The sequence below is a fragment of the Electrona antarctica genome, assembly GCF_951216825.1.
Source record: "Electrona antarctica genome assembly, chromosome: 9".
NCBI lineage: Eukaryota > Metazoa > Chordata > Actinopteri > Myctophiformes > Myctophidae > Electrona > Electrona antarctica.
Genome location: NC_136790.1, coordinates 58,308,305 through 58,323,409, shown reverse-complemented (window position 1 = coordinate 58,323,409; position 15,105 = coordinate 58,308,305). Strand labels below are relative to the sequence as shown.

General features: G+C 46.6%; 1 protein-coding gene across 2 annotated transcripts in view; it reads left to right on the top strand.

The window, feature by feature from the left end:
* The window catches only part of LOC306929388 (stromal interaction molecule 1-like), a 15,576-nt gene extending 2,420 nt beyond the window's left edge, over window positions 1-13,156 (top strand). Inside the window, exons 3-16 of one of the 2 annotated variants that reach the window (XM_079509900.1) lie at window positions 1-102; window positions 375-489; window positions 1,935-2,046; window positions 2,235-2,350; window positions 2,918-3,034; window positions 3,393-3,459; window positions 4,657-4,834; window positions 5,149-5,316; window positions 9,221-9,306; window positions 9,734-9,972; window positions 10,090-10,176; window positions 11,745-11,790; window positions 11,871-12,138; window positions 12,579-13,156. The exon at window positions 1-102 is cut by the window's left edge and continues 29 nt beyond it. In XM_079509900.1, coding sequence (XP_079366026.1) covers window positions 1-102; window positions 375-489; window positions 1,935-2,046; window positions 2,235-2,350; window positions 2,918-3,034; window positions 3,393-3,459; window positions 4,657-4,834; window positions 5,149-5,316; window positions 9,221-9,306; window positions 9,734-9,972; window positions 10,090-10,176; window positions 11,745-11,790; window positions 11,871-12,138; window positions 12,579-12,803 — 1,926 coding nt within the window. In that variant the 3' untranslated portion in view covers window positions 12,804-13,156. Of the gene's footprint in view, window positions 103-374; window positions 490-1,934; window positions 2,047-2,234; window positions 2,351-2,917; window positions 3,035-3,392; window positions 3,460-4,656; window positions 4,835-5,148; window positions 5,317-9,220; window positions 9,307-9,733; window positions 9,973-10,089; window positions 10,177-11,744; window positions 11,791-11,870; window positions 12,139-12,487 lie in introns of both variants that reach the window. The other variant, XM_079509901.1, reaches the window with a different exon arrangement.
* Window positions 13,157-15,105: the final 1,949 nt, after the last annotated feature.

The following is a 15,105-nucleotide window of genomic DNA, read 5'->3' as shown; positions in this document are numbered from 1 at the left end:
CTAGAGCAGGAAGTGTTTCTGAGCTTGGAGGCGATTGGTTCTCTGCACCGAACCATGGACGAGGACGAGGACGGAAACATCGATGTCACAGAGACCGATGAGGTGCGCACACACACACGTACACACACACACACGCACACACACACACATCTTTGTCACACAATGACCGAGCCGGTGACCGTGGGAAACTTTGTGATGCTGAGAGTTCCATTACAGAATGTTACGGTCCACGGAATGTTCTGAAGTCTAGTTTACTGCCCGTAACATGTATGAAAGAAGTGTGTGTGTGTGCGTGTGTGTGTGTGTGTGTGCGCGCGTGCGTGTGTGCGTGCATGTGTGTGCTCGCGTGCGCGTGTGTGTGTGTGTGTGTGTAGTTCCTCAAAGACAGTCAGTCCAGACAGAGGCTGGAGGTCAGAGGTCAAAGGTTCTTCACATCAGATCTTCACATCAGCCTGGAGGAGATGTGGAGCAGCTGGAAACACTCTGAGGGTTTGTAGATCTACTAAAATATACTATATACTATACTATACTATACTATACTATACACTGTGGACCTCATTCACAACAGCGTTTACACTCATCCCGTGAGCAGAGCGCGAGCGGACAGGCATTTACGAGGATTCCCACATTATGTGGGAATTCATGACTTTCATGAATTCAAATCAAATACGCCTACGTGTCCATGATCAGAGAAAATCCATTCTCCACATGGCATTCAGACAGATGACAGTGAGATGATATTAATCTAAAAGACTCCCACTAATTAATCAATGCAGCTCTGATTAAAAAAAGTAACCCTATAACCCTATAGGCTATAGCCTTAACTTAAATCAATAAATGAACGAGTTGGTCATGAGAGTAGCCTATACTTTATAATGTTCAGTCCGTTGACATTGCTGTCAAAATTAACTGTTCTACAAGCTGTTCTACAAGCTGTTCTACAAGCGTTCACGGATCAGTGCATTTTGCAGGCTGTAATGATGACGTATTTCAGATATTCTGATATTTCCTGTTGCCTTATATGGTGTTGAATGGGCGTGGATGTTCCATGAAACCAGGCGACATCAGGCGAATCGCTTGGGAAAGAGGCGGAAAAGGTACACCAGGCGATCCGCACAAATTAAGTGATTACACCACCTTCGCTGAATAACACGGGAGCTAATAGGCCTATCTCACAGCCCGCTTTCCACGCCCACTTCCGGTAAATAGTGGTGTCTTTAACATGAGCATTTACACGTTTTTTTCTCTGGAGAATCTAAGTACATTTTCTAATGTATAAATGTGACAGACCAATATTATTATGAAGCAAACAAGATGGTAAATCAGGTCGAACAGATAGAACAAACCTTACCTTGAGAAAACAAAAGTTGTAGACTTCTTAAATTACCTCGGTTAACATGTAGTGTCTATGGAGTGACGTCACGCTATCACCACTAACCCCGAAAGGGGGCGTATTTAGGGGGGCGGGGAAATTCTGTGAGATAGGCTTATCGCAGCTTGATCGGACGGATACATACGATATCATCACGCATCTCATTTACACTGTGGCGTATTTCTCCGTTGTGAATGAGGACCTGTAACACTATATGTTGCCATTAGGGATGACACAGGCCCGGCCTTTCATCTGGGGGCCCTAACCGGCAGGAGGGGACCCGGCCTTCCATCTGGGGGCCCTAAGCGGGAGGGGGGTGGGCTGTCCATCTGGGGGCCCTAAGCGGCAGGGGGGGCCCGGCCCTCCATCTGGGGGACCTAGGCGGAAGGGGGGGCTGTCAATCAGGGGACCCTAAGCGAGGGGGGGCTGTCCATCTGGGGGCTCTAAGCAGGGGGAATGGCATGTCCCATTTCCTGTTGTGTAAATAGCAGGAAGTGTGTGTGTGTGTGTGTGTGTGTGTGTGTGTGTGTGTGTGTGTGTGTGTGTGTGTGTGTGTGTGCAGTGTATAACTGGACAGTGGAGCAGGTTTCTGATTGGCTGGTGAACTGTGTGGAGCTTCCTCAATACGCTGACGTCTTCGCGTCCCACGGCCTGGATGGACGGGCGTTACCACGGTAACACAGCAACTAGTGACTCAATGTTAATATTTGTTAGTAGTTAACAGTGTTGCATAACTGTGCTACTGTATGCGTGTGCGTGCGTGCGTGTGTATAATGTGTGTGTATGTGTGTGTGTATAATGGGTGTGTATGTGTGTGTGTGTGTGTGTGTGTGTGTGTGTGTATAATGGGTACGTGCACTAGGCTAGCAGTGAAGAACACGACTCTGATGGTTTCGGTTCTGAGGATAACGGACAGAGGCCACGCCCACAAGCTGCACCTCAAAGCTCTGGACACTGTTCTGTTTGGAGCCCCTGCTGGTAGGAGGTGGTACTACACCCTATTACACTGTTCTGTTTGGAGCCCCCGCTGGTAGGAGGTGGTACTACACCCTATTACACTATACACCCTACTGGTAGGAGGTGGTACTACACCCTATTACACTGTTCTGTTTGGTTGGAACCCCTGCTGGTAGGAAGTGGTACTACACCCTATTACACTGTTCTGTTTGGAGCCCCCGCTGGTAGCAGGTGGTACTACACCCTACTGTTCTGTTTGGAGCCCCCGCTGGTAGGTGGTGGTACTACACCCTGCAGGTAGGCAGTATCACTAATGGGCACCTAGGCTGTTTCTACCGTTTATCAAATCTCGTGTTTGTCCAAAATGGTTTTAATAGCTTTACACGAGATATCTCATGAATGACATGGAATCAGTTAATTATTGGGTTAACACAAAAATAGTACCAACATGTTTTTTTTTTTATTAAAGTATTTATGTATTAATTTAAAATCCTGCGTGCGTGTGCGCGCATGTGTGTGTGCGTGCGTGCGTGCGTGCGTGCGTGTGTGTGTGTGGGTGTGCGTGTGTGTGTGTGTGTGTGTGTTCAGGTAGACAGGGTGTCATAAAGGACGTATTGTTGGTGTGTTCGTTGCTAGCGGCGACGGCAGGATGCTGGTTCGCCGTCGTCCAAAAACGACGTTCCCGAGAACAGCTGGAGAGACTGAGTGAGCTGGGAACACATCTGGAAGGACTACACTACCCACAATACACCTGAGACTACACTACCCACAATACACCACTACACTACCCACAATACACCTGAGACTACACTACCCACAATACACCTGAGACTACACTACCCACAATACACCACTACACTACACTACCCACAATACACCTGAGACTACACTACCCACAATACACCTGAGACTACACTACCCACAATACACCACTACACTACCCACAATACACCTGAGACTACACTACCCACAATACACCTGAGACTACACTACCCACAATACACCACTACACTACCCACAATACTTCACTACACTACACTAACCCTAACCCTATCACCCACAGGTGAGCTGGGAACACATCTAGAAGGACTACACACCGCCGAAAATACACTGAGAGAACTACAGGACAGGTACACTACACTACCCGCAATACACTGAGAGAACTACAGGACAGGTACACTACACTACCCACAAGACACCGACAAGTACACAGACAGGTACCGCGACAACGCTCCACACGTCCCAAACTCTCCCTTCTGGCTCCTAAACTATGGAATGAACATCCCATTACAGTCAGAACTACAGACTCACTCCCAATCTAAACTATGGAATGAACTTCCCATTACAGTCAGAACTACACTCACTCCCAATCTAAACAATGGAATGAACTTCCCATTGCAGTCAGAACTACAGACTCACTCCCAATCTAAACTAAGGAATGAACTTCCCATTGCAGTCAGAACTACACACTCACTCCCAATCTAAACTATGGAATGAACTTCCCATTGCAGTCAGAACTACAGACTCACTCCCAATCTAAACTATGGAATTAACTTCCCATTGCAGTCAGAACTACAGACTCACTCCCAATCTAAACCATGGAATGAACTTCCCATTGCAGTCAGAACTACACACTCACTCCCAATCTAAACTATGGAATGAACTTCCCATTGCAGTCAGAACTACAGACTCACTCCCAATCTTCCACCGTAGTCTGAAAACCCACCTCTTCAGACTCCATCTTAGCCCGTAGCCCCTCCCCTAGCCTCGACGACCTTACAAGCGAATGCAAAGACTCAAGTTATATGTAACTTAAAAACAAATCATGACAACAAACACAATTTTTTGGGCCGAACAAATAATTAGAAAAAAGAAAAAAAACGGCAGGTTACAACACTTTTTTTGTTGTTTTTCTTCTTTGTAATTATTTGTTTGGTCCAAAATATTGTTTGTGTTGTCATGAGTTGTCACGACTCGAGTTGGCTTTGTCCGCGGCGTAACCGCCATGGTAGGGGGCGGGACTGCAACGCTCTATAGTGTAGACTCATAGTTTCCTATAGATAGATAATCCACTGTTAGGTTCACGTAGGATTCACGATGACTTTTTTATGTTTTGATATATTACCATGTTTTTTGTTCTTGCTTAATGTAAATCGCTCTGGATTAGGAGCGTCTGATAAATGCCTGAATTCTACATTGTAAAAGTAAATTGTACACACGTGCATGCACGCACACACACGCACGCACGCACGCACGCACGCACGCACGCACGCACGCACGCACACACACACGGTTGCTAGGTTACAGTGTTTGTTTACTTCCTGTAGGTTACAGGAAGCGGAGGACGATCAGTGCTCCGTACAGGAAGTGAAGGCGGAGCTTCAGGAGAAGCTCCGGGATCACATGACCTCCGTCCAGCTGGAAGCTGATAGGCTGAGAGAGCTGGAAGGCTCCGCCCACAGTCACATGACCAGACACAGGAATATAGAGGAGGAGCTGGAGCAGGTAGAGGTCTGTCTGAGGTCTGTCTGTCTGTCTGTCTGTCTGTCTGTCTGCCTGCCTGCCTGCCTGCCTGCCTGCCTGCCTGCCTGCCTGTCTGCCTACCTGTGTGTGCGTGCGTGCGTACACACAATCACACATGAGCGCGTGTGTGTGCATGTGTGTGTGTTTATAACGTGTGTGTGTTTATAATGTGTGTGTGTGTGTGTGTTTATAATGTGTGTGTGTGTGTGTGTGTGTGTGTGTGTGTGTGTGTGTGTGTGTGTGTGTGTGTGTGTGTGTGTGTGTGTGTGTGTGTGTGTGTGTGTGTGTGTGTGTAGATGCGTGCCGCTCTGCGTCTCGCAGAACGACAGATGGTGGAACATCATCGTTGGGTTCCAGTGGACGGTCTGGAGAGATGGCTTCAGTTCACCCACGAAGTAGAACTACAGAACTACAATACCCAGAAACACTCTGCTGAGAGACAGCTGCTGCAGGCTAGAGAGGGTGTAAGAAAACTACAAAACTATAGAACTACAACTCCCAGAAACACTGTGCTGAGAGACAGCTGCTGCAGGCTAGAGAGGGTGTAAGAACTACAAATATGAAGTAGAACTACAAAACTACAAAACCCAGAAACACTGTGCTGAGAGGCAGCTGCTGCAGGGTAGAGAGGGTGTAAGAACTACAAAACTATAGAACTACAACTCCCAGAAGCACTGTGCTGAGAGACAGCTGCTGCAGGGTAGAGAGGGTGTATGTATGAAAAGTACAAATATGAAGTGGAACTACAGAACTACAACTCCCAGAAACACTGTTCTGAGAGGCTAGAGCGGGTGTAGCAAAACTACAAACATGGCTTCAGTTCACCCATGTCGTATCTTATGACACGAGACCCCACGAATTACTTAACCAAAACGGGAGAGCATTGAGATAATTGTGAGACGGCAGCAGACAGAGTAAGATGTTCCTTGATGTTTATTTCGAAGTACACAGCATAGCATAGCATAGCATAGGCCTCCTCCAGCCTCACGGCCTCGGGTCGACTGACTGACTGACATAGAAATCTCATGGTTTAAGTACAGTTTTACACAATACACATTGGACCAGACTACCATTTGGCCATTCCTAGAAGGATCACTGTGGCCCTTTGATCTACTGTTTTAGCATTTGATTGCCCTAGGTGTGAGTCAGGATCTCAGGACTCAAACAAAAGGCACTGAAGAGCCATCCACACCCCGGGGGTCCCGAGCCAAGTGCTTGAAGTTTGAGACAAGCATCTCGGACCGACACCTCCAAATAGGATGAGCTAAAATAGGTCTACTGCATGTAAACACATGTCACATTTTGTAAGAGAACATGAGATATTGAAGAATTATGGATTCATAATTCACCACATTCCCCCTTTGACAAACTCTAGTCTGTCACTATGAAATATGAAACCATAATTATCTTACCAGTTACCACCCCCCTTGATCCTCAGTTTAACAATACATTTAAGACACCAGAATAACAGCTTTACCCCAACATGGTTTTCAAACACAGACATTTAAGGTTACACAACTTGACATAAATGATTTCATTTACAGTAAGTTCAAATACAATTTCGTATCAGTGGATAATTCATAAATGGTTTCCATTACAGTAAGTTAAATACAATTTCGTATCAGTGGATGGATCGGATCAGAATTCTCTTTGCGTTATTTCAAACTCTTATGGCTAAAAATGTTACAGAACAATGAACATGAAAACTGCCGTCACCTCGTCAACATTTTAAGCCCTAGAGAACCACAGAGTCAAATTAAACCCTCTTTAACACTGTCGGCACTACACGACTACCAATTAATTACCCTGTAATTGAATCACTATCCTGACTTTAACACTGTCGGCACCAAACGACTGCCAATTGCACTATCCTGACAAGTAATCTTAAACAATGGATAACGGAAAATGATTAGTAAGTTACAATTAGCTGACGTTTAAACAAGACATTGCCGCTTTCAGGAAATTTAGGACGTGCCATAACATATCTATACGTTTATAATGCTTTAAATAAAACTCTGCTCCACTAAGGTATATAGAACATACACACCAAATCACATGAAACTCTCTCTTTGGAGTTTCACAGGACCAAAATCAAAATAAGTCTCCAGACCTATCCTGACCATAAACAAATACATTAACAGGCCAGAGTTTAAGCAATATTTAACTAATTAATACTCTCTTCACGTCTCTAGGAAAACACCTATTTGATTCACAATTAGGCTACTTATGAACCAACTTACCTAATTATACGACAAAAACATACCAACATGAGGCCTATTTTTTCATGTTGAAACAAACACGACGCACAATTTTGTAATCAGAGAGAAGGAATGTCCGTCTCCCCTCTGATATGATGAACAAAGGAAAATCTTCTGTTTGCTGCATTCCGTTACCTCAAAGTTCGCTTCAGCCGCACGGATCAAGTTGAGAAAATGTTCACCGCTGTTTTCGCTCTGAAAGATCTCATAATCATCTCATCATCATCTCCCCCCCTCCCAGCTCTGAAACAACAGAGATGGGAAAACGAAGAGAAAAGCAACATCTTCATCACAGACCCCGTAGGCCCGTGAAGGCCCTCAGCTTGCGTCGTCAGTCGGCCATGGAAAGTCAAGCCACCGCCACGGAGATGTGTCCTTCTTCGGCACGAGTCGTGCGTGCAATGTGTGATCAGTACACTGCATATTACACGGCCGCCGTTTGACACTGTCCTCTTGTCCATTCCGAAACGAATTCCCGAAAGTGGAAACCGCCGCCGCGCCAAGCGTCGAGTGGTCGCCTCTCCCCGTCGGGATGAGCGGACCCCTCTCCCCCCTGGAACGCTGGTGTCCCCGTGCCGTGCTGCGCTGCATCGCTCCCCTGCTCGCCGTCCCCAGTGTAGAGTTGAAGATCGAAGGCCCCCGTGAAGGCTGCTGCTCCTCGTCGACCGCTCCTCTGTCCACCCCGTGCACTGGCTGGATAGTGACGCAGGCCGCCGTTGCGCAACACTCCTCATCGCGGTGGTCCGTCGTCATCCTCGTCCTCGTTCCGCTGGAACCCGCCGCCGTTCACAAAAACTCGCTGATTAGACTGAATAAAAAAGCCAACTGGTTCTTCTCCTAACTGGCGTAAACACCATGAAGGTCGGGATCGCGCACCATCTGTCGTATCTTATGACACGAGACCCCACGAATTACTTAACCAAAACGGGAGAGCATTGAGATAATTGTGAGACGGCAGCAGACAGAGTAAGATGTTCCTTGATGTTTATTTCGAAGTACACAGCATAGCATAGCATAGCATAGGCCTCCTCCAGCCTCACGGCCTCGGGTCGACTGACTGACTGACATAGAAATCTCATGGTTTAAGTACAGTTTTACACAATACACATTGGACCAGACTACCATTTGGCCATTCCTAGAAGGATCACTGTGGCCCTTTGATCTACTGTTTTAGCATTTGATTGCCCTAGGTGTGAGTCAGGATCTCAGGACTCAAACAAAAGGCACTGAAGAGCCATCCACACCCCGGGGGTCCCGAGCCAAGTGCTTGAAGTTTGAGACAAGCATCTCGGACCGACACCTCCAAATAGGATGAGCTAAAATAGGTCTACTGCATGTAAACACATGTCACATTTTGTAAGAGAACATGAGATATTGAAGAATTATGGATTCATAATTCACCACACCCACAAAGTAGAACTACAGAACTGCAATACCCAGAAACACTGTGCTGAGGGACAGCTTGCTCCAAGCTATAAGCCAAATTCCAATACCAAAAATCTGGGCCCCTCGCTCACTCACTCACACAAAGGATAGAGACCGAACCGGAGCATTAGCCCTGCCCCCACGCTATTCATTTCAATAGAAGTTGCTCAGTGGCGGTTTGAAGCACCCGGAAGACTGCCGGAAGTATAATTATAACTCAATGGCTCGAGCGAGCGGAACTTTAACCTAGCCCGGACCTCAAATCTGAGGTACAGGGCTGACGCACGTGACGTCATGAACGACCGACCACCTCCATGAAAGTGCTGCAGTTCCACATTTTGCCAGTAGGGAGTGGCAGCTTCAACATTGGATAGCCTTACTGGGGGCTCCAGTGGATGGTCACATACCGTTTTACGTGGCCTAAATATCACTATAGGTTGAACTCTGCTAATAAACAAACATTCAGTGATTGACTCATATTCTCACATATTTCAGCAGGTCACCAATTTCAGCGTAATACCACCATGCTGGAGTGGCCGAGATTTGGGGGGTTGGAAATTGGCTCTAGAGAGGGTGTAATAAAACTACAAAAACTATAAAACTACAATACCCACATACGCACGCACACACAGAAGGGTTCATTGTAAATTGTTTGGTGTATTAACTTATTGGTTTTGTTTTACAGGCAGAGAAAATCAAGAGGAAGAGGACGTCCTTATTTGGTCATAGCTCCTCCCTGGAGGACATCAACCACAAGATAATGTCTGCTAAGTAAGACCTGTCTGTCTGTCTGTCTGTCTGTCTGTCTGTCTGTCTGTCTGTCTGTCTGTCCAAATCAAATCAAACTTTATTTATAGAGCACATTTACAAAGACCAGAAGGTCAACCAAAGTGCTGTACATGAACATATAACAAGCATACAATCAACACAAACAATATAGTAAAACAACATTGAAGCAAGCAAGTATTTAGACAGGGTAACTAGGTCAAACAACATTGAATGCCAGGGAGAAAAGATGTGTTTTAAGCAAAGATTTAAAAGCCTCTAAGGAGCGGGCAGACTTAATGTGTAGGGGCAAACAGTACCAGAGTTTGGGGTGATGTGTGGTGATGCAAACAGTGATGTTAACTCTTCCCTGATTGGGCAGACAGGCATTAGGGGAGGTGCTAGATATGTTATCTCTCTTCCGATTGGCCAGACAGGCATTAGGGGAGGTGACGGCGGCCCTGCGGGAGCGTCTGATTCGCTGGCGACAGATCGAGATGTTAACCGGCTTCTCATTGGTCAACAACCCCGGACTTCCTGCCCTCGCCAAATTCCTCAAGGTGGATGCTTCCTTCCTGGGTCTGCGACCTTCGACCCCTACGCGTCACTTCCTGTTGTCTGACGACCTCGACGACATGGATGAGGATATCCTGTCACCGGATACTCTGAAATGTACTGAAATACTTCTACTTAAATACTTCTACTTACCCTAACCCGTTATGAAAATATCACATCTACAATCTGATTAGCTCACCCTCTCTGTCCTGTTCTGTGATTGGCTGCCTGCAGACGCAGCGTGGCAGATGGACCGGCGAGTCAGTGACCTCTGGCCTTTGAGTGGCATTGCAGACAACCAATCAGCATGGAAGAGCTCAGGTAGGGCCCGCCCCCTCTATCTCTCACAGCCAATCAGCATGGAAGAGCTAGTAACACCATTGTTTTAAATATAGTTCTTCAATGTAACTAGTAACACCATTCCTTTTGGAGAAGGTAACGGATTACTCTATAGGGCCTTGGATTACTCTATAGGGCCTTGGATTACTCTATAGGGCCTTGCAAACGGGGCGCGAGGAACGCAGGCGTTGTTGCCTGCAGGTCTCCTCCAGGTCTTCTCTAGAGGGTCTGGATCAACACAGGTCTCCTCCAGGTCTGCTCTAGAGGGTCTGGATCAACACAGGTCTCCTCCAGGTCTGCTCTAGAGGGCCTGGATCAACACAGGTCTCCTCCAGGTCTGCTCTAGAAGGCCTGGATTAACACAGGTCTCCTCCAGGTCTGCTCTAGAGGGCCTGGATCAACACAGGTCTCCTCCAGGTCTGCTCTAGAGGGTCTGGATCAACACAGGTCTCCTCCAGGTCTGCTCTAGAGGGTCTGGATCAACACAGGTCTCCTCCAGGTCTGCTCTAGAGGGTCTGGATCAACACAGGTCTCCTCCAGGTCTGCTCTAGAGGGTCTGGATCAACACAGGTCTCCTCCAGGTCTGCTCTAGAGGGCCTGGATCAATGCAGGTCTCCTCCAGGTCTGGATCAACACATGTCTCCTCCAGGTCTGCTCTAGAGGGTCTGGATCAACACAGCTCTCCTCCAGGTCTGCTCTAGAGGGCCTTGATCAATGCAGGTCTCCTCCAGGTCTGGATCAACACATGTCTCCTCCAGGTCTGCTCTAGAGGGTCTGGATCAACACATGTCTCCTCCAGGTCTGCTCTAGAGGGTCTGCATCAACACAGGTCTCCTCCAGGTCTGCTCTAGAGGGCCTGGATCAATGCAGGTCTCCTCCAGGTCTGGATCAACACAGGTCTCCTCCAGGTCTGCTCTAGAGGGTCTGGATCAACACATGTCTCCTCCAGGTCTGCTCTAGAGGGTCTGGATCAACACAGCTCTCCTCCAGGTCTGCTCTAGAGGGCCTGGATCAATGCAGGTCTCCTCCAGGTCTAGATCAACACAGGTCTCCTCCAAGTCTGCTCTAGAGCGGCGCGACAACGCAAGCGTTAAAAAAAAAAGCTAAACCGAATACAGGTCTGGTGAGTCGTGGGGCGTGTGCACGTAACAAGCACACGCGCAACAAATTCACGGGACCGCGCTCACGTAAATACGCTTGCGTTGTCGCACCGCGACTTCTCCCATGCAGTGCTCTGAGCAAAAACGCAGGTCTCATTGGAAATGAACTATAGGCGCGTTTTATCGCTCCCCGTTTGCAAGGCCCTTTAATGCAACCCTGTTACCCTTAGTGCAACCCTGTTACCCTTTAGTGCAACCCTGTTACCCAAAAAGGCCCTTTAGTGCAACCCTGTTACCCTTTAGTGAATCCCTGTTACCCAAAAACTATTCCCATTATTTAAGGCCGTTATCTAGAACGCTGTTACCCCCAACACTGGCAGTGACACATGCTCTCTCTCTCTCTCTCCTGTATAAACTCTATGTCTCTCTCTCTCTCTCTCTCTCTCTCAGCGCTGAGCTTGTTGCCACGAAAACAGCGAATGGGAGACTCTCAGAGGTTGGTTGACAGTGGGCGGGGCTTATCTCAATTGGAGGGGTGTGGCTTGAACGCATCATCATCTCTCTCTCCTCTCTCAGGGACGTCTTTCTGAGCCAATCAGACACAGACTCCGCCTACCCGGCGGTGCCTCACAGCCAATCACAGTGCTCCGTTGCCCCCAAGCCCCTCCCTCTCCCACCATTCAAGCCCCTCCCTCCTCCCCAGAGGGGGCGTGGCTTCATTACATCATCACCTGTGGGCGGGTCTCTGGAGAAGAGCTCCAGTTTAGGAGAGCTGAGAGGAGGAGAGGAGGCGGGGCTTAGTGCCTTAGCCCCTCCCCTCATGTCCTCCTCATATTCCACACAGGTGAGAATTCTAACTAATTATTTAATTTCACTTTCTTCACTTGAATTAACTTAATTCCATTTAGCTGTGGGTCATGAACCAAAGAATAAGGTCGCGGATACAAAGCGTCCAAAATGAGTTTTCTTCGTAGCACTCTGGTGGAGCTGTTGCCCCGATGACCCGACTACGGATAAGCGGTTGAAGATGGATGGATCTACATAACATAAACTCTATAGAATACCAGATCTATAAATTAACCTGACGTCTACAATAACTAGATTACATTTGAACCTTTATAAAGGTCTATAAATATAAGTGACTAATTTATTGATTACTAATAAATATAAATGACTAATTGATTGATTGACAGGCCATCTACACCTCTTCTCCTCCTGACCCCGCCCAAACCTCTCCTCCCCATGGCCACGCCCCCGACTCCTCCTCCTCCAATCGGGATGCAGACAGGAGGCGAGAGGCGGAGCCAGAGGACAGAGAGGGAGGAGCCCAGAAAAAACACCACACCTCCACCTCGCTCAACAGGATGTTCAAGAAGAGGAAATGAAAGTCCACTCGATTCCATCTTTATAAACACACAATGTATTTCCATGTTTACTTTGGGTGTGAGACGAGACCATTTTAACTTTATAAACACGATGTATTTCCATGTTTTTTATGTTTGCGTGTGAGACCATTTTTAACTTTATAAACACACGAGACCATTTTAACTTTATGTATTTCCATGTTTGGGTGTGAGACGAGACCATTTTAACTTTATAAACATGATGTATTTCCATGTTTTCATGTAAAATAATGTTCAATTCAGTTTAGAGACCGCTGCTTCCCACTAGACGTGTTCATAACATCTAGACATACTAACATTTGGAACTATTGGTCAGTTTAGAGGCCACCGGTGCCTCAAATCAGTGTTTTGAACAAAACGTCCAACTGCTGTGACATTTTGCACGCACATTTCCACTATGTTGAGGAACCATTTTAACATTGCCCTATTATTATTATTATTATATATATTATTATTATAGCACCACCAGGAGGCACATTTTATCATAGCGCCACCAGGAGGCACATTTTATTATAGCGCCACCAGGAGGCACATGTTATTATAGCGCCACCAGGAGGCACATTTTATTATAGCGCCACCAGGAGGCACATTTTATTATAGCGCCACCAGGAGGCACATTTTATCATAGCGCCACCAGGAGGCACATTTTATTATAGCACCACCAGGAGGCACATTTTATTATAGCACCACCATGAGGCACATTTTATTATAGCGCCACCAGGAGGCACATTTTATTATAGCGCCACCAGGAGGCACATTTTATCATAGCGCCACCAGGAGGCACATTTTATTATAGCACCACCAGGAGGCACATTTTATTATAGCGCCACCAGGAGGCACATTTTATTATAGCGCCACCAGGAGGCACATGTTATTATAGCGCCACCAGGAGGCACATGTTATTATAGCGCCACCAGGAGGCACATTTTATTATAGCGAAACTATAATAAAATACGCACATCACTTCCCTTCCGTGCAAAATCTACTTTTTGTCCACCCAGGAACAAGAACGCCTCTCTAGAGACTTAAGGTGGCCTTACACTAGCCGATAATCGGGCATTTGAAATCTGACAGCACCACACACTAGCCTACAGGATAATCGGAGCGGGGCCGAGCAAATATCAAACATTCTTGATGTTGATCGGGCCGATCCCGATCGCGCGCGGGGGGTGCCCGATTGAGTCGGACACCCCCCGAGCGTCAAAAATGCCCGATTATCGGCTAGTGTAAGGCCACCTGTAGATTGGTGGAAAAAGATGTAACTCAAATCCTAAATAAAAAACGGGAATATAAAACAATAAATAACCTCCCTAAAGAACAGAGAGATGCTTTGATTGATTTGAAAAATGATGTGCATGTGATTGTCAAGCCCGCTGATAAAGGCGGCGCTATAGTCATTCAGAACCGGGTGGACTATCAGAATGAAATAAAAAGACAACTAGGAGATTTATCTTTCTATAAAAAGTTGCCATCCAGTCCTACAGCCCAGTTCAAAACAGAAATACATGGAAAACTACAGCATTTTTTTGACAATCAGGAAATTGATAAAAATGTATTGGAGTTCATGAAAGTTGAATACCCTGTCACCCCAGTCATATACACGCTGCCCAAAATCCACAAACGCCTTGTATCGCCTCCAGGCAGACCCATTGTCTCCTCAATCGGGTCGCTCACAGAGAAAATCTCCACTTATGTCGATCATTTTTTAAAACCACATGTCACTTCTCTCCCAGCCTATATAAGAGACTCCATGGACATGATTAACACCCTAAAGAATGTGGGGGAAATTGAAGAAGTTATCATGGTAACTTTGGATGTTGAGAGTTTATACACCTGTATACCACACACAGGGGGATTGCAAGCGCTCACATATTATATGAATCGACGTGAAACCCTCTCACCTAGCACAAACTGCATCAGAGAGCTGGCCGAATTAGTTTTAACAAGGAATTTCTTCATGTTTGAGAATGACTATTATCTCCAAACACGAGGCACCGCAATGGGAAGCCGTATGGCCCCTAATTACGCAGGCCTCTATATGGGCCTTTTTGAACAAGATTCAGTCTTTGGGCCCAATAATCCCTTCCTAATCTACATAAAACTTTGGCGACGCTATGTGGATGACATTTTTCTATTATGGAGCGGCAGTGAACAGGATCTAAAAATGTTTTTTGACTATATCAACTCCTGTAATGAATCACTTAAATTCACTATCACCTTTGACAAAAGGGAAATCAGCTTTCTGGACATACGCATTATACGCAACGGCAAGGGTTTCAAAACAGATGTCTATAGAAAACCCACAGACAGTAATGCCTTGCTCCGAGCTGATAGTTTCCATCCACTACCGCTGAAACGCAGCCTTCCAATAAGCCAACATAGCCGCATGAGGAGACTTTGTAGTGAAG